This window comes from Nicotiana tabacum, chromosome 18 (assembly GCF_000715075.1).
Source record: "Nicotiana tabacum cultivar K326 chromosome 18, ASM71507v2, whole genome shotgun sequence".
In the NCBI taxonomy this organism is placed as follows: Eukaryota; Viridiplantae; Streptophyta; class Magnoliopsida; order Solanales; family Solanaceae; genus Nicotiana; species Nicotiana tabacum.
Genome location: NC_134097.1, coordinates 158,442,194 through 158,464,895, shown reverse-complemented (window position 1 = coordinate 158,464,895; position 22,702 = coordinate 158,442,194). Strand labels below are relative to the sequence as shown.

Below are 22,702 nucleotides of genomic sequence, written 5' to 3'. Positions count from 1 at the left end.
TTACAGGTTAGGACTCCCCTATTTTCAAATGTTATTGGTGAACTCCACTTTTGTTCGTGGGATTTCCTTTGAGTCATTTTTATTTAGTTATATCTTTGTTTACTTGGAGAACTAGCCAGACAATCTCATGTCCTGAGCAGTGCGTCAGTTTATTATTAGAGGCTTCATAGACACAGTCGGTGGGTTAAGATTCAGATGTTTTTTGATAATAACTTTGCATTATTTCAGTTGTTACTATGGATAAAGTTTTGGAGTTGGTTTATTTTAGATATTTAAATTAATTAAAAGTATTTGGTTAAAGTATTGCCTTGTTGTATATAAAGTTTGAAGTTATAATAGATTTGATAAGTGTAGATGGTTCGCTCGGTCAAGTTTAACGATCGGGTGCCCATCACGACTTGTTCAGAAAATGGGTCGTGACTGTTGCGGCTTCAAGAATAGACCCATATAGTCCGCCCCTTTCCGGATCCCGCCCGTAACGAAAACTTAGTACATTGTTTTGCCCTGTATTATTTTTATTTTATATTGTATAGATTACTATATATATATATTCTTAAAAAAGAAACAAGAGCTCTAAACTTTTTGGCATAATAAGCTTGTTAAATTTAGAAAACAAAATCGTGCCCTAAAATTGTAACAATTTGTCAATTATTTTATATTCTTCAAAAATAGCTCTTTCCCTATATATCTAAACCATCAGTAGTAGCATAAATGCATAATCAGTCAATATAGGGGAAATCTATTTTTATTCAATTCCCTTTAAATAAGTGGAGTAGGTTTGATTATAGATTTGGCGGAAAAGGCCTAAAAATGCCATTCAACTTTCAGAAATGGTCTATTCATGTCATCCGTTAAAAAAATGCTCATTTCATGCCACAACGTTACACATTTGGCCCATCCATGTCATTATTGACTAGCGACTCAATTTTTATTTTTATTTTAATATTTATAACACATACTTCCACGTGTCATGTCGTTATTGGTCCGAGTTAACCCATGCCCCACTTAATTTTAACCTCGGTTAGGTCCATCTACCCAAACCCACCCGATTAAAACTTACCCGAATCATTAACCCAACTCAAACCCTTCATACCAAATCCACTTCTCTCCAATCGTTTTCCCCAAGATGTAAATCATGGCGGTGGTTGTTATGATGATGATGGTGATGACCACCGTAACATCTCCGAACACCATCTCCACTACCACCGCTTGTCAGCGAAAACTTCCACTCTTCAACCTTGTCTTCTTCTTCTTCTTTTTGAATTGTTTCAATCACCTCTTCTTCATCGTCAAACGGGAATTCTTCGTTTTCCTCTTCTGTTTCTTCTTTTTCATCACGAATGAGATATAATCTCAGCCGTCCATCTTGGTTGGAAGCAAGGAGAGTTTCGGGCCGGCCAATTTTCACCTCTGTCAACTCTAACCTTTCATCTTTTCTCACCGCACGCATGAAGAAATTTGGCTTTACATCTTGGTTTAAGGACGATAATGGCGGCGGAAACATCTTTTCTTTCTTCTCCGAATTACTTCTTTGCCAGCACCTTGAGCTAAGCGGGGAAGACGACCGGAGAGAAGCAGATTTGGTATGAAGAGTTTGGGTTGGGTTATTGAATGGGTATGTTTTAACCGGGTCGGATTTGAGTAGGTGGACCTAACCAAGGTTAAAATTAAGTGGGGCATGGGTTAATTCAGACCAATAACAACAGGACACGTGGAAATGTGGGTGTTATAAATATTTAAAAAATAAAAATTGAGTCGTTAGTCAATAATGGCATGGATGAGCCAAATGTGTAACGACAATAGCATAAAATGAACATTTTTTTAACGGATAGCATGGATAGACCATTTTGAAAGTTGAATGGCATTTTTAGGCCTTTTCCGTAGATTTGGCCCACCAATTGTCAATGATTAAACTAAAAATTGCACGGAGCGCCCTATTTGGTCGCTCACATTTAACCTATACCCATTTTTTTTTTAAACTTTTAACTTGTACCCACTTTTAAAATAACTTCAGCCCTCTTACTCCTCCTTTGTTTTCAAGCAAAGGAAATGGAAAATCACAACTGCTTCAGTGAGATAAAATCACTTAGTTTCTTTTATCCAATTAATCAAACGAAATTGTGGTTTCTTTCATAGAAATACAGGCTGTGTATATGAGTGCATTGGCCATTATTTCTAGCAGTTTTTCTTGTCGACTTTTCAGAAATGAGTACCTCAAATAAGGTTGTGTGGTCTGTAGCAATCATTTCATAAAAGCACTTTGTAAATGTGTAGGCACAATAGTATGTGTTCCATTTCATCGCTTTATAGACAGACTATGTTTGATTTAAAAGTAAAAAATCAATACGACAGTTTGTAGCGTTTTAAGACAATAGATTAACGGGGTTTTTTAGCAGTAAGTTATTTTGCTATCTATGAGTTTTGCTTTCACAAACAAAATACAGATGACCAAGATCCCAAACAAACATAAATAGTGCTGAAGTTTTTACAAATGAACTAAATAACTTCAGCTCTTCGCCAGTTACAAAACAAAAACTTCAGTTCTAGAGCTGAAGTTCGCCAGTTACAAAACAAAAATTTTAGCACACTTGCTACTTCAAGCCCGTCTACTAAAATGCTGAAGTTTTGCATGATTGCCTTTGCTACTTCAGCCCCGTATGCTGAAGTTATGCGAAAAAGCGGGTACGCTTGCAATTTTTTTTACAAAGCGGGCACAAGTTAAAACGTAACACAAAAAGCAGGTATAGATGCAAATGCCCCATGATTAAAGAAAAAGTAAATTTAAATACAAAAAAACGTTACATGCCATTACTTTGACACATACACAATCTATATTTTTTATGAATAATGCGATCATGTTTCTCACCATATGACAATGGGATATTAAGGCCAATTAACATATTATGGAGCAACTAAGCTCACTTTTCATTTCTTGATTAAAAAGGAGCTGTTTGTGGGGTGATTACTTTAGCACCGTAGAAGAATCTTATCTCTCTTTTGTTAAAATTATTATTATATATTTTCCCCATTGTGGTAGTATATCTGTCATTATATTCTGTTACAAATAATTGTCTAGAGAATTAGTAACTCAAATTAAGAGTAAACTACACTATGGTTGTGTTAAGGCCATCCGACATAGCATAAGTAACAACTTATCAATACTTTTTTTTTAACCAAAGAATGTATATAATTAGTTTTAGCTCTTCTATCCATACACATAACTATTTATTGATAAATTTTTCAACACTTAAAAATACTTTTTAGCATTTAAAGCTTATCGGTTATTTACAATAACGGCTGGTTCTAGTTTCAAAGTACCTCTGCGAAACACGGAACAATTCTTAGTTGGGACTAGAAAATTGTGTCTGGCCTGCAAGCCGAGAAAATTGATAAACATCCAAGATCAGAAAGCTAAGGTATTAATCCATGAGATTACCAACACAGGAGTTTGCAGGTTTTGAGTTAGTGTTGGATAATTGATTGCAAAACCAATAAATGTATCCAACAAAGAAACACCTTGTAGAAGGGTCAACTTGCTGCCTATTGAGAAGTTTTGTAAAATTTACAATAACGTAAATCTTGCAAGTTTTGTAAGATTGCACTGACTAATTCATGCTAGACCAAATTAATTTTCTGCATTGAACATGAGGATTAGAACTGATATTGGACTGAGCGAACAAAGGAAGCCGAGGCCAAGTGCACGAGCGCTTTTCATTTAGCAGCTTCTTGAGAAGGATAGAGGATGATAGCACTGCAGTAGGTATGGCGACGGAACAGAGAAATGATAGGCTACAAGTACCTTGGTCATAAGTACCTTGTTTTATGTTTTGAGGATCTAATAAACTTACTATCCAGAACCAGATAAAGAACCTGTTACACATTCACCAGATCCCGAGGTGACTGTACGAAAGTCAACTCTCTAGCTGGAAAAGTTGTTGCCTGCACAGGCTACAGTATTGGAACAGTGCAACAGTAACTTTATGTGGAAGACTTTTTACCTACATTGCTTACATCATTGTAAGTGATGTCACACATGTATTATTAACATCAAGGAAGGTAAAAACAACTCAAACACTTAGAGACTTTACTCAAGCTCTTTCACGTGATCATCCAGCAAGAAAATCTCAAGTGCTTCAAGAACAAAGAACAAAACAACTACAGACCAGTTCCTACATCAAGTTATTGTACGTCCTTAGTGAGTTGTAACTTTGTTAATGCTCTTACTTGTAACTCCTACTTAGCTTACATAGAAGCAGTGTGTAGGAAACCCTTTGTAAACCTTCAACCTGTGTGTACGAGCCTTGGCTAGAGTTAGTCGAGTTGTGAAGTCTTTGCAATAGAGGTATTACAAAGTGGCTTGCAATAGGTGTGTTACCAATTAGTAAGGGATTAAGAGGTTAATTACTAGGTTGCATAGGTTGTAATCTAAAAGTTGCTTAGTAGTGAAGTTGAAATCCTACAAGGGTAGGTCGTGGTTTTTAATCCCGTTGAGCTGAGAATTTTCCACGTAAAATTCTTCGTGTCATTTACTTACTAATGTGTGTGTGTGTTCTCGTGGAACTGATAGAGAATCTGGTTCTCTATAAAGTTTGGTGAACCCTTATATTCTATCAGAAAACAATAGTGATGGCTCTGGCTGGATTCCTTGCTCAACATATCTTATAGAAACTTACCACGAAAATTGATCAGAAAGGGATAGAGCTTTAGTCATTTCTAAATTCAGATAATATAAACAGTTCAAACTTCCATTCTCAAACTTGGCGTGGTTATGGACTATTGAGGGATTGGTGCAGAACATAGAGGAAAAAAGTTCAGAGTTTGTTGCAGAAAGTTTACTGAATGATCTCATCGGTAGAAGCTTAATAATGGTGAGCAAGAAGGGGTCCGCCGGAGGAATCAGAACATGTCACATTCATGATATGTCGCACGATTTTTGTGGAGCAAAAGCTAAGGAAGAGAAGTTTATGCAGATAACAAGTAGTTAGAACAAAGATTAGACTAGTTCCTTTTATGAGCACCGGAGGCTGTGCAAGCTCGTTCCGCATTCTTCAGACCCCCCCAATATGGTTGCCAAGAGTTTCTTGATCTCGAGAACTTTAAACTCATAAGAGTTTTATATATGGAATGTCTTGTGTCAGACAGTCCATTCCTGAGATTAAAACAGCTAATTCATTTGAAGTTCTTTGGAATCAAAGGATTTGTGGAGTCTATGCCATCTTGGATATCAAACCTTTCAAACCTTGAGGTTTTGCTAGTAATAACTGTAGGCAGTGGTACAATACCAAGGTTAAAACATGTGCATGTACAACCTGTTGCGTCATTTGATGGACGCATTCCTCACAAAAACAAACATATGTTGCATAGAAACCTTGGCCACAGTGTCTCTCACTGACAAGCTAGCAGACTACATGATAAAGAAGGCAACCAGACTGCGAAAGCTCAAGTGCCACTGTAAAGGACCTCTCCAACTCAAATTAGATGCTCTTCAACTTGAATCACACAATGTGAATGGTATGATCTTGGAATCCAGCTTGCCCAAGACTTCTGGTCGAAAGATGCTTTCATCTTCAAGAAATTCCTCCTGCTATTGGAGACACTGCAAACCTAAAGAGGATTGAAGTGAAACCATGCAGTGATTCTCTTGAAAAATCAATGAAGAGATTTGAGGAAGTGCTAGAAGAAAATGGACAGCAGATCGAAGTCGTTGTTTATCCCTTAGATTCGTCTGCTTGACGTGCATACTGAAGCTGCAACACTGGTTCAACAGGTAGTGACTCCTGAGCTTGTTCACTTAACCTTTTAAGTCTAAGTAAAACATACCTGAGAATTATTTTTTGCTGTGCAAAGGTGAAAAACAGTGATTCTTTTAAGCTGTTTCCCTTGTTCTCATTATGCACAATAACATCTCCAGCTAGATGGAAGCTGGGAAAGTTGAAGACATTTTACTTTTTCAAGTTGTGTTTGTACTTCAAAATAATTTCTTTGGATGGATCCATCACATTGACGTATGAACTTTATTTCTTTATATGATACTATTTTGTATCGCTTGCATATTAATTTTTGGTGAAGTTACTCCTTGTCACAGGAAAGATGAGATAACTTCAGGCAGCTCCTGCAATGATTGTTAGATGTTCACTGGTCATGGCATTTATTTGATGCAACTTGTCAGTAGCCATCTTTCTGAATATTGCAAGAGCCAAAATTGCTCAAGGAAAGATGTAAAGGTGATCTACATCTGGTTACTTAAGTTTAACTTTGTTCCTACTAATAATCATCATATCATCATACTATATTATAAGTGGGAAGCCCCTTAGTGTGAAGTTAATTTACGAAAATACCCATAAAATTTTAATTGGCTATTTTGGCCTTCTTCAAAAAAAAAATCTATTAAATGAATAAGTACAATTAAGAATGCAAGGTAATTAAGAATTTTTACATCTTCTACTATTTATTGAGCGTTAATTTTTGCCCTTCTAACTTCCACCACTAAAACCATCCGTTTACTACTCATAATTAAATGTTGTAAAGTCTGTTCCACTACTCTAAATGTATTTCCTTTTCTTCACCCTCGCCGCTCCACACTACGTACCCATGAAGCCTTTTGCTAAACCAAAACCTCATCACAGCAAAATAACCGAATGGTAACATGCCTTATCATCTGGAGTCGTGGGGGGTAAGAATGGAATGGGTATCTTGATGGATAGGGATCCTAGAGAGTTTGGTGGTGGAGGTTAGGCGAGTGAATAATAGGCTAATGTTTATTAAGTTGGTGACTGGTGAGTGCAACCTCAATGAGGTTTGCGCTTACGCGCCGCAAGCGGGCTTGGATGAGGAGGTTAAGAGGCACTTTTGGGAGGGTTTGGACGAGATTGTGCGCAGTATTCCACCTACTAAAAGGTTATTTATTGGAGGGGATTTTAATGGCCATATTGGGTCAGCTGCTGGTAGTTATGGCGAGGTGCATGGCGGCTTTGGCCTTGGGGTTATAAACGGAGGAGGTACTTCGCTGTTAGACTTCGCCAAGGCTTTCGAGATGGTGATTGCGAACTTGACTTTTCCGAAGAGGGAGGAGCATCTGGTTACTTTCCAAAGTTCGGCGGTGAAGACTCAGATTGATTACCTTCTCCTCAGAAGGTGTGATAGAGGTTTGTGCAAGGATTGTAAGGTTATCCCAAGAGAGACCCTCGCGACTCAGCATAGGCTCTTAGTGATGGACGTCGGCATTATGATGAAGAGGAAGAAGAGGTATGCTCATGGCCGACCGAGGATTAGATGGGGAGCTTTAACCAAGGATAATGCCCAGGAGTTGGATGGGAGGTTATCCGCTATGGGAGCTTGGAGACGCGAGCACTATGTGGTCAACGATGGCGAACTATGCGAGGGAGGCGGCAAGAGAGGTGTGCTAGGGATATCGAAGGGTTTTTCTGGCAGGCACCAAGGCGACTGGTAGTGGAATGACGTAGTCCAAGGTAAAGTGGAGGCGAAGAAGGTAGCGTACACGAAGTTGGCAGGAAGCACAAGCGAGGAGGAGAGGAGAGCGAATAGAGAGAGGTACAAGGTGGCAAGGAAGGAGGCAAAGTTGGCAGTCACGGAGGCTAAGAATGCAGCGTTTGGCCGCCTATACGAGGAATTGGGGGAGAAAGGCGGGGACAGGAAGTTGTTTCGGCTGGCTAAAGCGAGGGAGAGGAAGGCCCGGGATCTGGACCAAGTAAGGTGCATCAAAGACGAGGATGGTAGAGTATTGATGGGAGAGTCCCAGAATAAGCAGAGATGGCAGACGTACTTCTATGGACTTCTGAACGAGGAGGGGGACGGGGATATCACGCTAGGGGACTTGGGGCATTCGGAGAATCTCCGAGATTTTAGGTATTGCAGGCGCATTAAGGTGGAGGAGGTCGTGAGGGCTTTGCGTAAGATGAGTAGGGGTAGAGCGACCAGGATAGATGAAATCTCGATTGAGTTTTAGAAGTGTGGGTAGAGCAGGATTGGAGTGGTTGACTAGGTTGTTTAATGTAATTTTTAGGACGAAGAGGATGCCGGAGGAGTGGAGGTCGAGTACAGTAGTACCGTTGTACAAGAACAAAGGTGATATCCAGTGTTGTAACAATTATAGGGATATCAAGTTACTTAGCCATACCATGAAAGTCTAGGAGAGGGTGGTGAAGGTGAGGGTGAGGAAGACGACGTCTATATCCGACAATCAGTTTGGGTTCATGCTGGGTCGCTCCACTATGGAAGTTATCCACTTTATTAGGAGGTTGGTGGAACAGTACAGGGATAAGAAGAAGGATCTGCACATGGTGTTTATTAACCTGGAGAAAGCGTATGACAAAGTCCCTAGGGAGGTGCTCTGGAGATGTCTTGAGGCAAAGGGCGTGTCGTTAGACTACATAAGAGCAATCAAGGACATGTATGATGGAGCTAAGACTAAGGTTAGGACTGTGGGAGGCGACTCGGAGCATTTCCCGGTTGTTATGGGATTACACCAAGGCTCTGCGCTTAGCCCGTTCTTATTTGTCTTGGTGATGGATGCATTGACACACCATATTCAAGGGGATGTGTCATGGTGTATGTTATTTGCTGATGACATAGTTCTAATTGATGAGACGAGCGTCGGTGTTAACGAGAGATTGGAGGTTTGGAGACAGACCCTCGAGTCTAAGGGTTTCAAATTGAGCAGGTCTAAGACAGAGTACTTGGAGTGCAAGTTTAGCACTGAGTCGAGAGAAGTAGGCAGGGACGTGAGGCTTGGATCACAGGTCATCCCCGAGAGAGAAAGTTGTATTTTGGGTCGATGATCCAGGGGGACGGAGAGATCGACGAGGACGTCACTCACCGTATAGGGGCAGGCTGGATGAAATGGAGGCATGCATCTAGAGTTTTGTGTGACAAGAAAGTGCCATTGATACTCAAAGGTAAGTTTTATAGAGTTGTGGTTAGACCGGCCATGTTGTATGGGGCAGAGTGTTGGCCGGTTAAGAACTCCCATATCCAGAGGATGAAGGTAGCAGAGATGGGGATGCTGAAGTGGATGTGCGAGCACACTAGGATAGACAAGATTAGGAATGAAGATATTCGGAAGAAGGTGGGCGTGGCCCTTGTGGATGACAAGATGCGGGAAGCGAGGCTTAGATGGTTCGGGCACGTGCGGAGCGGAAGAGAAGCCTTGATGCTCCGGTGAGGAGGAGTGAGCGGTTGGCCGTGGTGGGTACGAGAAGAGGTAGAGGGAGGCTTAAGAATTATTGGGGAGAGGTGATTAGGTAGGGCATGGTTCGACTGCAGATTTCTGAGGACATGGCCCTTGATAGGAAGGTTTGGAGGTCAAGCATTAGGATTGTAGGTTAGGGGGTAGTAGAGCTTTCCTTACTTCATACCGGGGGTGAGGCGGGGTTGGATTAGGGTTGATCTTAGATGGCTTGCGGTTTATGTTGAATCCACACTATCCTTGCTATTTATCTTAGCCTCGGGCCTTAGTTACTGGTTACTGTTATTGCATGTCATTTATCTTTTTGGTTGTTATGCTTCTGTTACTATTACGGTTTCTACTGGAGTTACTAATGAATTGTCTTTTCTTGTTTTATTATTATTATTTTTATTTTTCGTCTTTCTGAGCTGAGGGTCTATCGGAAACAACCTCTCTTCCCTATCGGGGTAGGGATAAGATCTGCGTACACATTACCCTCCCCAGACCCCACTTTGTGGGATTTTACTAGGTAGTTGTTGTTATGTATTCTTATTATTATTGATTAATTTTTTATGAGAGAGCCATTAGTTCTGTGTGTTGGTATGAAGGACTGTCAAATGACTATGATCAAGCATGCTCGTTGTTAGTTGGACCTATGATATTGCTAAAAAATCATGGGGCGTGAAGCATGAAGCTATCACCAGATGGTCAATTTTATTGGGCGTTTAATATATGTTTTATACTTTACTTTTATTTTCATTTAATTTTTTAGGGCATTTCATATCAGCCTTTTATTTTAGTTTTCTTTTTTCTTCCCTGACAATTTTGTTTTTAGTTTTTGCTATTGTTATTGCTGTATTACTTGCTTTTGTTGTTTGGTAAAAATGTTTCCTTTTGCAGTCACTTCATCCGCTGCAATTTTGTCTCTTGAGTGCAAGGGATGAGGTATAAATTATAGGTTCAAAATGCATCTTGTGTTGTCCTTTTGACAATTTCTTTTGCATGGGATCATGACCATTACTAAAAGTAAAATCATATTTCTCTTTTTATTTTGGTAAGTAACGGTATATCTCTTCTTTTTTTTAAAGTTATTTACTGCTTCTTTCTATTTATCATTATTTATTCTTGAAGGAATTCTACAAAGACATTCCCTCATTTATTCTTGATACTAAAATTAGGGGAAGAGTTATTTTTTTTTCAATGTAATTTACTTCTAGGTAGATATGGCCCTTGCGCGCGGGAAGAAATGAAACCGTAATGTTATTTGATAATGTTTCTTGTAGATGCATACGGGAAGAAATTTAAAGTTATTATTTGTGCCAATATATACAATTATACATTATGGTTTACCAATATTTGTTATACTTTATTGATATAAAAGTGTTCTTCTCCAGCTTTCTATACTTGTAAAAAAAAAGAATCATCATAAAATATATACCATCTTGAAATATTTGTATAATTAGCATGGGATACACGTGTCCAGAAACTAGTCATATAATAAGCAAAAAGTATAGGAAGAAATACATCATAGCAGTACCTTCTTTAGAGCCGCTACAGGCCGCTCCTCAGAACCATCAAAGGTAGTAATCGATCTATATCTCTTGATTTGTTTTATCTCTTTCTTTCAAAGACTATTATGGTGGAGATTTAAGCACAAGATTCTAATAAATTATACATACTGGAACGTAAAAAGTAAATTGATCATTCTCTCTGCCGAAAATAACGGTTGCCTACGTATCTAACGCCCTATGAGAATCAAACCGGCGTAGTTCGCCCAACATAAACTTGTAAACAAGACTCCTTTCTTTTGTTTTTTCAAATAAATCAAACTAAAAAAAAGAAAAAAAATTCATTTTTCAAAATTTCGGCAGGGTCACTTGTCACGAGCTTAACTCCAGTAAGCTACGTGCGGACAACTAGACAGCTGTTATCTGCTTCTAGTCTCAGTCCTAACAAAATAGCAAGCACAAAGTCGTGCTCAAGCTAAGGCAAACACACACAAAGGCTGGAAAGACAATGAAATGAAAGACACACAAAGATTGGGAGGCCAAGGCCAATTTTTTGATTTACTTGATAAACAAAGGGAAAATACAAAGTGTATATGAGATGCCTTCCAACAAGGCCTAAGTATGCCTATTTATATACAAAACTTTCCACTGGTGGGCAATAGACCCGTCCAGCTGTGAGGCACTGCCCTAAGTGGCCTCCATCATTATGTTGGCAGATTTCCTGCCTGTGGCCCCGTCCAACTGCTGGGCCCTAATTCCTGCTGGCCCAGATTGGCTCCTATGATTGTGTTGCTAGGTTGTGGCCCTGACAGCTGTGCAGCACTTGTCTTTGTTGGCAGAGGGTGGCTGCCATGATTCAGGTTTGACTCGGTTTGTGGCCCTGTAGGCGGCAAAATCAGTAATGAGTTTGGCGGGTCGGCACACACTCCTCCACTTGAAATGGCGACGACCGCGGCGCCACAAAGGTTCAAGTAATCATGGACTTGATCTTTGAACTGCCATAGATCCTCGTACTTTTCCCATGATGCCTCCTCCGGTGATTGTCCCTTCCAATGAACAAGAAATTGGGCACTTGAGTTGCCCCAGCCTTTGCCTCGGACTAGTTGGTGATCAATGATCGCCTCAATTTTTTTGTCAAGGGCAGAAGGTGTGATGAAAATTTGGGCACGGCTGGACTGCCCCCGTTCCGCATCATCCTTGTCTTCTTAATATGGCTTGAGCTGGCTAGCATGGAAGACGGGATGGATTTTCAAGTGATGAGGCATGTCCAGCTTAAAAGAAATCTTGCCAACCTTGGCAGTGATTTCAAATGGCCCCTCGTAGCGCCGAATCAAGTTTTGATTGACACCTCTCAATGATTTGAACTGTCGGGGATTGAGTTTAACCATCACTTTATCCCAATTCTGTAGTTCACCGGACACCTCTTACGATCAACAAACTTTTTCATCTTGCGGGCAGCCTTATCTAAGTAAGCCCTTGCCATATCCATTTGCTCCTCCCAAGCTTTTGCCATATGAAACGCCCCTGGGTTCCTTAATTCTGCACTCGTGGGCAAAGACTGAGGAGTGTTAGGCTGCTGCCCCGTTGCAAGTTCGAAAGGGCTCCTCCCGGTCGATTCACTGCGTTGCAGGTTGTATGAAAATTGGGCAGTGTCAAGTAGCTTGGCCCAATCCTTTTGATTGGCACTAACAAAGTGCCTCAAATATAGCTCCAAGAGAGCATTGATCCTCTCCGTTTGTGGATGAAAACGGGTGGAGAAGTGCAACTTCGATCCCAACAAGTTGAACAGCTCTTTCCAAAAAGCATCGGTAAAAGAGGGATCACGATCGCTTATGATGTGTTTCGGGATGCCCTAATGTTTTACCACGTCTCTGAGAAACAAACGTGCTGCCTCCTTAGCTTTGCAATTAGCGGTGGTGGCAGTAAATGTCGCATATTTTGAAAACCGATCGACCACTACCATGATTGTGCCAAAGCCCTCCGAGTTTGGCAGACACGTGATGAAATCCATGGTGACGCTGTCCCATGGATTTTCCGCTATTGGTAAAGGCTCCAGCAAGCCTCCAGGTACTTTGTGTTCAACTTTGTCCTGTTGGCACACAAGACATGTTCGGACGTACACTTCAATGTCATCCCTCATATGCGGCCAATAATATGATGTCTTTAACAATGCCAAAGTGCGTTGTTGGCCTGGATGCCCTGCCCAAATTGTGTCATGCCCCTCGTTGATTAGGGTGCGCCTAAGGTTGCTCCATTTAGGCACAAAGATGTGTCTGCCGGTAGTATACAAGAGACCATTTTCCACCCAAAACTTCTTTGTCTTGCCTTGGCTGGCTAAGTCAAAGAAGTTGCTTTGCCACCGGATCATGCTGCATTCCTTCCTTGATTGCGTCAAGGATATCGTTGTTGGTTGTGCTAACAATTGGCGCTAGCACTGCCTTCCGACTCAATGCGTCGGCCACGACATTAGCTTTCCCCGGCTTATACTCCAAGGAATAGTCAAATTCCGCCAAGAAGTCCTGCCACCTTGCTTGCTTAGGTGACAACTTCTTTTGTGACTGGAAATAACTCGTCGCCACATTATCTGTTTTGACGACAAAAGGTGCTCCCAACAAGTAATGACGCCAGGTCCTAAGGCAATGAACTACGGCCGTCATCTTCTTTTCTTGGACCGTATATCGACGCTCCGCATCATTCAATTTTTTGCTCTCAAAGGCTATTGGGTGGCCCTCTTGCATTAGGACTCCCCCAATAGCAAAATCAGATGCATCCGTGTGGATTTCAAAGACTTTCGTAAAGTCTGGTAAGGCCAAAACAAGCTCCTCCGTAATTGCTGATTTGAGCCCCTCGAATGCCACTTTACACAATTCGGTCCACTCCCAGGAATGAACCTTCATCAGTAAGTCTGTGAGTGGAGCCGCAATTGTTGAGTAGCCAAGAATGAATCATCGGTAATAGTTGGCAAGGCCAAGAAAGGACCTCAACTCGGTTACCTTTGTTGGGGCCTCCCAATCTCTAATCGCTGCACCTTTGTGGATGTCCATACGAATCTGTCCTTGGCTGATCGTATGCCCCAAAAATTTCACTTGGGGTTGGGCAAAAGAACACTTTTCCCTTTTCACGAACAGGTTGTTTTCCCTCAGAATTTGGAGAACTTTTCAGAGGTGATCAAGATGTTCCTCCATGCTGCTGCTATAGATCACAATGTCATCCAGGTAGATGACTACAAACTGATCCAAAAAGGGTGGAACAATTTGTTCATTAATGTGCAAAACGTTGCGGGGGCGTTGGTTAAGCCAAACGGCATCACCAACCACTCAAAGGCTCCATAACGGGTTACACATGTCGTCTTCGGTTCATCTCCTTCGGCTATGCTGACTTGATAATATCCTTTCCTTAAATCCATCTTGGTAAATACCTTGGCTTGGCCAAGACGATCAAACAAATCTGCTATCAAAGGGATTGGATATTTGTTTTTCACCGTGACTTTGTTGAGTGCACGATAGTCTATGCATAGTCGTAATGACCCATCTTGCTTCTTTTGAAACAAGACTGGTGCTCCAAATGGCACCTTTGACGGTCTAACGTATCCCGCTTCAAGCAACTCCTTCAGTTGCTTCCTCAATTCCTCCAATTCTGGAGGTGCCATGCGATACGGACCCATGGCAGGTGGCTTTGCTCCGGAATCAGCTCAATCTGATGATCCACCTCTCTTCGTGGTGGCAAACATTTGGGAAGTTCTTCCGGCATAACATCCATGTTTTCATCAAGAACCCGCTGCACACATGGGGGCAAGGTCTCATCAACCTTGACCTCATCAATCTCAGTTATGGCTGCTAAGAACGTGGCTTCTCCTCTCTTGAAGCCCTTCACAATCTGCATTGCTGATAATTGACCTACGGCTTGTGGCACACGAAGGGTTGGTACCACACAAGGACCCATTGGATCATAAATATAGATTTGGTTAAGGCTGGGGAAATGAACGCCATTACTTCATCCCAATAGCCCAGGCCCAATACGATATCAAACACGTCCATGGAGCGACGAAGAAACTCGCACTCCCATGCCAAGCTCCTAAATTGAGTTGCACATTGTAAGCAACTCCATTTACGTTTGTGAGATTGGCATTGACTCTTTTTAACAAAGAGCTGCTGGGACTAAAAGTAAGAGCAAGTGATCTAGCCTTTGCTTCAGTCACGAAGTTGTGTGTCGCCCCAGTGTCGACCATGATGTGAACGGGTTGTCCATTAAGCTTCGCATCCACAAATAGTGATCCTTTTTGCTTTAACCTGGGTTCCTTGCCTATCACAACACCCAGTAAAGTCTGACCCATTTGGGCAAGATCAGGTTTGTCCCGCACAACCTGCTTCAAAGTAGGCTCCTTGGTCAGCAACGCACCGAGCATCATGTGGCCAAGATGCACCACGTTTTGTCTCCCTTGGGCAACAACCTCGCCCGCTTGCATATCCATTTGTGCCGCACCTTCTTGCCTCCGTTCTGCTGCGATTAAGGCACTGAGCTTGCCCAAAGAAGGACAATCTCTGTAGTGATGGTCAGGGTCCTTGCAAAGATAGCAACCATTGCGTGGACCATTCGCCTTCTTCCTTTCATTGTACCTGTCGCGCCAGTGTGATTGACGGTTGCCTTCTCCTTTGGAATCACGACACCTGACTTGGTGGCTTCTGTCCTAAAATCCGTCAAGGATTCAGCCACGGCGATAGCTTCATTGACGTCCTTCACTTGACGTCGCTGCAACTCTTGTTTGGCCCAGTTTTGAAGGCCATCCATGAAATAAAACAACAAGTCCTCACTTGACATGTTGGGGATCTGTAAAATGAGTTGGTGAACTCCTTTACGTACTCACGAATGGAAGTTGTCTGCTTCAGCTCTCTCAACTTCCGACGAGCCTCATTGACGACGTTCTGTGGGTAAAACTGTCGTTTTAGCTCGGACTTGAACTGCTCCCAAGTTTGGATGGAGCAAGTGCCTTTCTCCATCTCGGTTTTCTTCCTCCGCCACCAAAGCATGGCGGTGTCGGTTAGGTACATCGTTGCGGCCCTGATTTTGGCAGCCTCATCAACGATGTTGAGGTGCTCATAGTAGTCCTCCATTTTCCAAATGAAGTTCTCAACGTCTTGAGCGCTTCTTTCGACTCTGAACTCTTTGGGTTTAGGGGCATCGATTTTGGTTTCACGAATCGTCACAGGACCAGTGCCACCGGCAAGCCTTACTGCCTCTAATTGTTGCTTTAGAATCTCAACCTCCCTGTGCAACGTTGAGACAGCCTCGGTCAGCTTGAGCTCAAGGTTGGTTAGTTCTTCCTTGTGCTCCTCGGTCATTTGATCCACGGCTTCCTTGACGTCTCCCAGCTCTTCTAAGGCAGTAGACTCAAGTGAAGCGAAGTTGCCTTCAACAACTTCAAGACGCTGGTTTAAAGCAGCTAAACCAGCCTCAGTGAGGTCTACCCGCTCGTCTAAGCGGCTTGATGCAGAACCATAACCTTCCTCGCCATGACTAACCTGCTGTGGGGGTGGCTCATAGGAAACACCCACACTTGTCATGGCTATGGCAGGATCTCGGGCCTTGCTCGTCCCTCTTTTCTTTGGTTTATTCTTCTTTGTTGGTGACTCATCTCTCCCACGAATGTTGCCTAGATCAACATTATCTTTATCTGTTGCCATTCTGTAAACCTCGCTCTGATACCACGTGTCGCGGGCCTAGCATTTCACCGACACTAGCGGCACCAAAATGCCCGCGCGGCGCCTGCAGTCACCCCGCACTGTAGGCCAGCCCTTCCTTATCCCAGGTTTTCTAGCATGATCCTGTGCCTGTGGTGGAGCTTGCTCAAAAGGCTCACTCCAACTGCAGGCGCCGCGTCGGTGAAATGCTAGGCCCGCGACACGTGGTATCAGAGCGAGGTTTACAGAATGGCAACAGATAAAGATAATGTTGATCTAGGCAACATTCGTGGGAGAGATGAGTCACCAACAAAGAAGAATAAACCAAAGAAAAGAGGGACGAGCAAGGCGCGAGATCCTGCCATAGCCATGACAAGTGAGGGTGTTTCCTATGAGCCACCCCCACAGCAGGTTAGTCATGGCGAGGAAGGTTATGGTTCTGCATCAAGCCGCTTAGACGAGCGGGTAGACCTCACTGAGGCTGGTTTAGCTGCTTTAAACCAGCGTCTTGAAGTTGTTGAAGGCAACTTCGCTTCACTTGAGTCTACTGCCTTAGAAGAGCTGGGAGACGTCAAGGAAGCCGTGGATCAAATGACCGAGGAGCACAAGGAAGAACTAACCAACCTTGAGCTCAAGCTGACCGAGGCTGTCTCAACGTTGCACAGGGAGGTTGAGATTCTAAAGCAACAATTAGAGGCAGTAAGGCTTGCCGGTGGCACTGGTCCTGTGACGATTCGTGAAACCAAAATCGATGCCCCTAAACCTAAAGAGTTCAGAGTCGAAAGAAGCGCTCAAGACGTTGAGAACTTCATTTGGAAAATGGAGGACTACTATGAGCACCTCAACATCGTTGATGAGGCTGCCAAAATCAGGGCCGCAACGATATACCTAACCGACACCGCCATGCTTTGGTGGCGGAGGAAGAAAACCGAGATGGAGAAAGGCACTTGCTCCATCCAAACTTGGGAGCAGTTCAAGTCCGAGCTAAAACGACAGTTTTACCCACAGAACGTCGTCAATGAGGCTCGTCGGAAGTTGAGAGAGCTGAAGCAGACAACTTCCATTCGTGAGTACGTAAAGGAGTTCACCAACTCATTTTACAGATCCCCAACATGTCAAGTGAGGACTTGTTGTTTTATTTCATGGATGGCCTTCTAAACTGGGCCAAACAAGAGTTGCAGCGACGTCAAGTGAAGGACGTCAATGAAGCTATCGCCGTGACTGAATCCTTGACGGATTTTAGGACAGAAGTCACCAAGTCAAGGGACACCAAGGGCAAACCCGTCAGATCTGGAGGAGATCGTACCTATCGAGACAAAGGCAAACAAATTGCTGGCTTCAATCGTAATTCCAAAGGAGAAGGCAACTGCCAATCACACTGGCGCGACAGGTACAATGAAAGGAAGAAGGCGAATGGTCCACGCAATGGTTGCTATCTTTGCAAGGACCCTGACCATCACTACAGAGATTGTCCTTCTTTGGGCAAGCTCAGTGCCTTAATCGCAGCAGAACGGAGGCAAGAAGGTGCGGCACAAATGGATATGCAAGCGGGCGAGGTTGTTGCCCAAGGGAGACAAAACGTGGTGCATCTTGGCCACATGATGCTCGGTGCGTTGCTGACCAAGGAGCCTACTTTGAAGCAGGTTGTGCGGGACAAACCTGATCTTGCCCAAATGGGTCAGACTTTACTAGGTGTTGTGATAGGCAAGGAACCCAGGTTAAAGCAAAAAGGATCACTATTTGTGGATGCGAAGCTTAATGGACAACCCGTTCGCATCATGGTCGACACTGGGGCGACACACAACTTTGTGACTGAAGCAAAGGCTAGATCACTTGCTCTTACTTTTAGTCCCAGCAGCTCTTTGTTAAAAAGAGTCGATGCCAATCTCACAAACGTAAATGGAGTTGCTCCCAATGTGCAACTCAATTTAGGAGCTTGGTATGGGAGTGCGTGTTTCTTCGTCGCTCCCATGGACGTGTTTGATATCGTATTGGGCCTGGACTATTGGGATGAAGTAATGGCGTGCATTTCCCCAGCCTTAACCAAATCTATATTTATGATCCAAGGGGTCCTTGTGTGGTACCAACCCTTCGTGTGCCACAAGCCGTAGGTCAATTATCAGCAATGCAGATTGTGAAGGGCTTCAAGAGAGGAGAAGCCACGTTCTTAGCAGCCATAACTGAGATTGATGAGGTCAAGGTTGATGAGACCTTGCCCCCATGTGTGCAGCGGGTTTTTGATGAAAACATGGATGTTATGCCGGAAGAACTTCCCAAATGTTTGCCACCACGAAGAGAGGTGGATCATCAGATTGAGCTGATTCCGGGAGCAAAGCCACCTGCCATGGGTCCGTATCGCATGGCACCTCCAGAATTGGAGGAATTGAGGAAGCAACTGAAGGAGTTGCTTGAAGCGGGATACGTTAGACCGTCAAAGGTGCCATTTGGAGCACCAGTCTTGTTTCAAAAGAAGCAAGATGGGTCATTACGACTATGCATAGACTATCGTGCACTCAACAAAGTCACGGTGAAAAACAAATATCCAATCCCTTTGATAGCAGATTTGTTTGATCGTCTTGGCCAAGCCAAGGTATTTACCAAGATGGATTTAAGGAAAGGATATTATCAAGTCAGCATAGCCGAAGGAGATGAACCGAAGACGACATGTGTAACCCGTTATGGAGCCTTTGAGTGGTTGGTGATGCCGTTTGGCTTAACCAACGCCCCCGCAACGTTTTGCACGTTAATGAACAAATTGTTCCACCCCTTTTTGGATCAGTTTGTAGTCATCTACCTGGATGACATTGTGATCTATAGCAGCAGCATGGAGGAACATCTTGATCACCTCCGAAAAGTTTTCCAAATTATGAGGGAAAACACCCTGTTCGTGAAAAGGGAAAAGTGTTCTTTTGCCCAACACCAAGTGAAATTTTTGGGGCATACGATCAGCCAAGGACAGATTCGAATGGACAGCCACAAAGTTGCAGCGATTAGAGATTGGGAGGCCCCAACAAAGGTAACCAAGTTGAGGTCCTTTCTTGGCCTTGCCAACTATTACCGATGATTCATTCTTGGCTACTCAACAATTGCGGCTCCACTCACAGACTTACTGATGAAGGTTCATTCTTGGGAGTGGACCGAATTGTGTAAAGAGGCATTCGAGGGGCTCAAATCAGCAATTACGGAGGAGCCTGTTTTGGCCTTACCAGACTTTACGAAAGTCTTTGAAATCCACACGGATGCATCTGATTTTGCTATTGGGGGAGTCCTAATGCAAGAGGGCCACCCAATAGCCTTTGAGAGCAAAAAATTGAATGATGCGGAGCGTCGGTATACGGTCCAAGAAAAGGAGATGACGGCCATAGTTCATTGCCTTAGGACCTGGCGTCATTACTTGTTGGGAGCACCTTTTGTCGTCAAAACAGATAATGTGGCGACGAGTTATTTCCAGTCACAAAAGAAGTTGTCACCTAAGCAAGCAAGGTGGCAGGACTTCTTGGCGGAATTTGACTATTCCTTGGAGTATAAGCCGGGGAAAGCTAATGTCGTGGCTGACGCATTGAGTCGGAAGGCAGTGCTAGCGCCAATTGTTAGCCAACCAACAGCGATATCCTTGATGCAATCAAGGAAGGAATGCAGCATGATCCGGTGGCAAAGCAACTTCTTGACTTAGCCAGTCAAGGCAAGACAAAGAAGTTTTGGGTGGAAAATGGTCTCCTGTATACTACCGGCAGACGCATCTTTGTGCCTAAATGGAGCAACCTTAGGCGCACCCTAATCAACGAGGGGCATGACACAATTTGGGCAGGGCATCCAGGCCAACAACGCACTAGAGCATTGTTAGAGGCATCATATTATTGGCCGCATATGAGGGATGACATTGAAGTGTACGTCCGAACGTGTCTTGTGTGCCAACAGGACAAAGTTGAACACAAAGTATCGGGAGGCTTGCTGGAGCCTTTACCAATAGCGGAAAATCCATGGGACAGCGTCACCATGGATTTCATCACGTGTCTGCCAAACTCGGAGGGCTTTGGCACAATCATGGTAGTGGTTGATCGGTTTTCAAAATATGCGACATCTACTGCCACCACCGCTAATTGCAAAGCTAAGGAGGCAGCACGTTTGTTTCTCAGAGACGTGGTAAAACATTGGGGCATCCCGAAACACATCATAAGCGATCGTGATCCCTCTTTTACCGATGCTTTTTGGAAAGAGCTGTTCAACTTGTTGGGATCGAAGTTGTACTTCTCCACCAGTTTTCGTCCACAAACGGATGGCCAAACGGAGAGGATCAATGCTCTCTTGGAGCTATATTTGAGGCACTTTGTTAGTGCCAATCAAAAGGATTGGGCCAAGCTACTTGACACTGCCCAATTTTCATACAACCTGCAACGCAGTGAATCGACCGGGAGGAGCCCTTTCGAACTTGCAACGGGGCAGCAGCCTAACACTCATCAGTCTTTGCCCACGAGTGCAGAATTAAGGAACTCAGGGGCATTTCATATGGCAAAAGCTTGGGAGGAGCAAATGGATATGGCAAGGGCTTACTTAGATAAGGTTGCCCGCAAGATGAAAAAGTTTGTTGATCGTAAGAGGCGTCCGGTGAACTACAGAATTGGGGATAAAGTGATGGTTAAATTCAATCCCCGGCAGTTCAAATCATTGAGAGGCGTCAACCAAAACTTGATTCAGCGCTACGAGGGACCATTTGAAATCACTGCCAAGGTTGGCAAGATTTCTTTTAAGCTGGACATGCCTCATCACTTGAAAATCCATCCCGTCTTCCATGCTAGCCAGCTCAAGCCATATTATGAAGACAAGGATGATGCGGAACGGGGGTAGTCCAGCCGTGCCCAAATTTTCATCACACCTTCTGCCCTTGACAAAAAAATTGAGGCGATCATTGATCACCAACTAGTCCGAGGCAAAGGCTGGGGCAACTCAAGTGCCCAATTTCTTGTTCATTGGAAGGGACAGTCACCGGAGGAGGTATCATGGGAAAAGTATGAGGATCTATGGCAGTTCAAAGATCAAGTCTATGATTACTTGAACCTTTGTGGCGCCGCGGTCATCGCCATTTCAAGTGGAGGAGTGTGTGCCGACCCGCCAAACTCGTTACTGATTTTGCCGCCTACAGGGCCACAAACCGAGTCAAACCTAAATCATGACAGCCACCCTCTGCCAACAAAGACAAGTGCTGCACAGCTGGGCAGGGCCACAACCTAGCAGCACAATCATAAGAGCCAATCTGGGCCAGCAGGAATTAGTGCCCAGCAGCTGGACGAGGCCACAGGCAGGAAATCTGCCAACATAATGATGGAGGCCACTTAGGGCAATGCCTCACAGCTGGACGGGTCCACTGCCCACCAGTGGACAGTTTTGTATATAAATAGGCATACTTAGGCCTTGTTGGAAGGCATCTCATATACACTTTGTATTTTCCCTTTGTTTATCAAGTAAATCAAAAAATTGGCCTTGGCCTCCCAATCTTTGTGTGCCTTTCATTTCATTGTCTTTCCAGCCTTTGTGTGTGTTTGTCTTAGCTTGAGCACGACTTTGTGTTTGCTATTTTGTTAGGACTGAGACTAGAAGCAGATAACAGCTGTCTAGTTGTCCGCACGTAGCTTACTGGAGTTAAGCTCGTGACAAGTGACCCTGCCGAAATTTTGAAAAATGAATTTTTTTTTCTTTTTTATAGTTTGATTTATTTGAAAAAACAAAAGAAAGGAGTCTTGTTTACAAGTTTAGTTTATGTTGGGCGAACTACGCCGGTTTGATTCTCACAGGGCGTGAGATACGTAGGCAACAGTTATTTTCCGTAGAGAGAATGATCAATTTACTTTTTACGTTCCAGTATGTATAATTTATTAGAATCTTGTGCTTAAATCTCCACCATAATAGTCTTTGAAAGAAAGAGATAAAACAAATCAAGAGATATAGATCGATTAATACATTTGATGGTTGTGAGGAGCGGCCTGTAGCGGCTCTAAAGAAGGTACTGCTATGATGTATTTCTTCCTTTACTTTTTGCTTATTAGCTTGAGCACGACTTTGTGCTTGTTATTTCGTTAGGACTGAGACTAGAAGCAGATAACAGATGTCTAGTTGTCCGCACGTAGCTTACTGGAGTTAAGCTCGTGACAAGTGGTACCTCATAGCTGGACGGGTCAACTGCCCACCAGTGGACAGTTTTGTTTATAAATAGGCACACTTAGGACATGCAACACAACATATCTTGATGGTTGTTGCCTCATACATAGTCCCTCTGTCGGATGTTCCTTCACAATGCTTTGTCAGCACACGTCGCCTACGCGACTGACAGGATTTTA

The 22,702-nt window shown here is 43.4% G+C and overlaps 2 protein-coding genes across 2 annotated transcripts in view; one reads left to right on the top strand and one right to left on the bottom strand.

The window, feature by feature from the left end:
- Positions 1–6,029: 6,029 nt before the first annotated feature.
- The window catches only part of LOC107768367 (uncharacterized), a 32,440-nt gene continuing 15,767 nt past the window's right edge, over positions 6,030–22,702 (bottom strand). The window contains exon 14 of the mRNA XM_075237580.1: positions 6,030–6,112. The gene's annotated coding sequence lies outside the window, so the exon portion shown is untranslated. The remainder of the gene's footprint in view (positions 6,113–22,702) is intronic.
- LOC107831667 (uncharacterized) lies at positions 6,755–11,809 on the top strand. The gene is made up of 5 exons (XM_075236475.1): positions 6,755–7,397; positions 7,464–7,708; positions 10,085–10,129; positions 11,489–11,552; positions 11,697–11,809. Exons 1-5 carry the CDS (start codon positions 6,755–6,757, stop codon positions 11,807–11,809), a joined length of 1,110 nt encoding a protein of 369 aa, XP_075092576.1.

Coding starts and splice junctions, on each gene's coding strand:
- LOC107831667 (XM_075236475.1), top strand. CDS start 6,755: ATGTTTATTAAGTTGGTGACTGGTGAGTGCAACCTCAATGAGGTTTGC. Junction 10,130..11,488: donor TCTTGAGTGCAAGGGATGAG/GTATAAATTATA, acceptor TTGTGTTGCTAG/GTTGTGGCCCTGACAGCTGT. Junction 11,553..11,696: donor GGGTGGCTGCCATGATTCAG/GTTTGACTCGGT, acceptor GAACTGCCATAG/ATCCTCGTACTTTTCCCATG.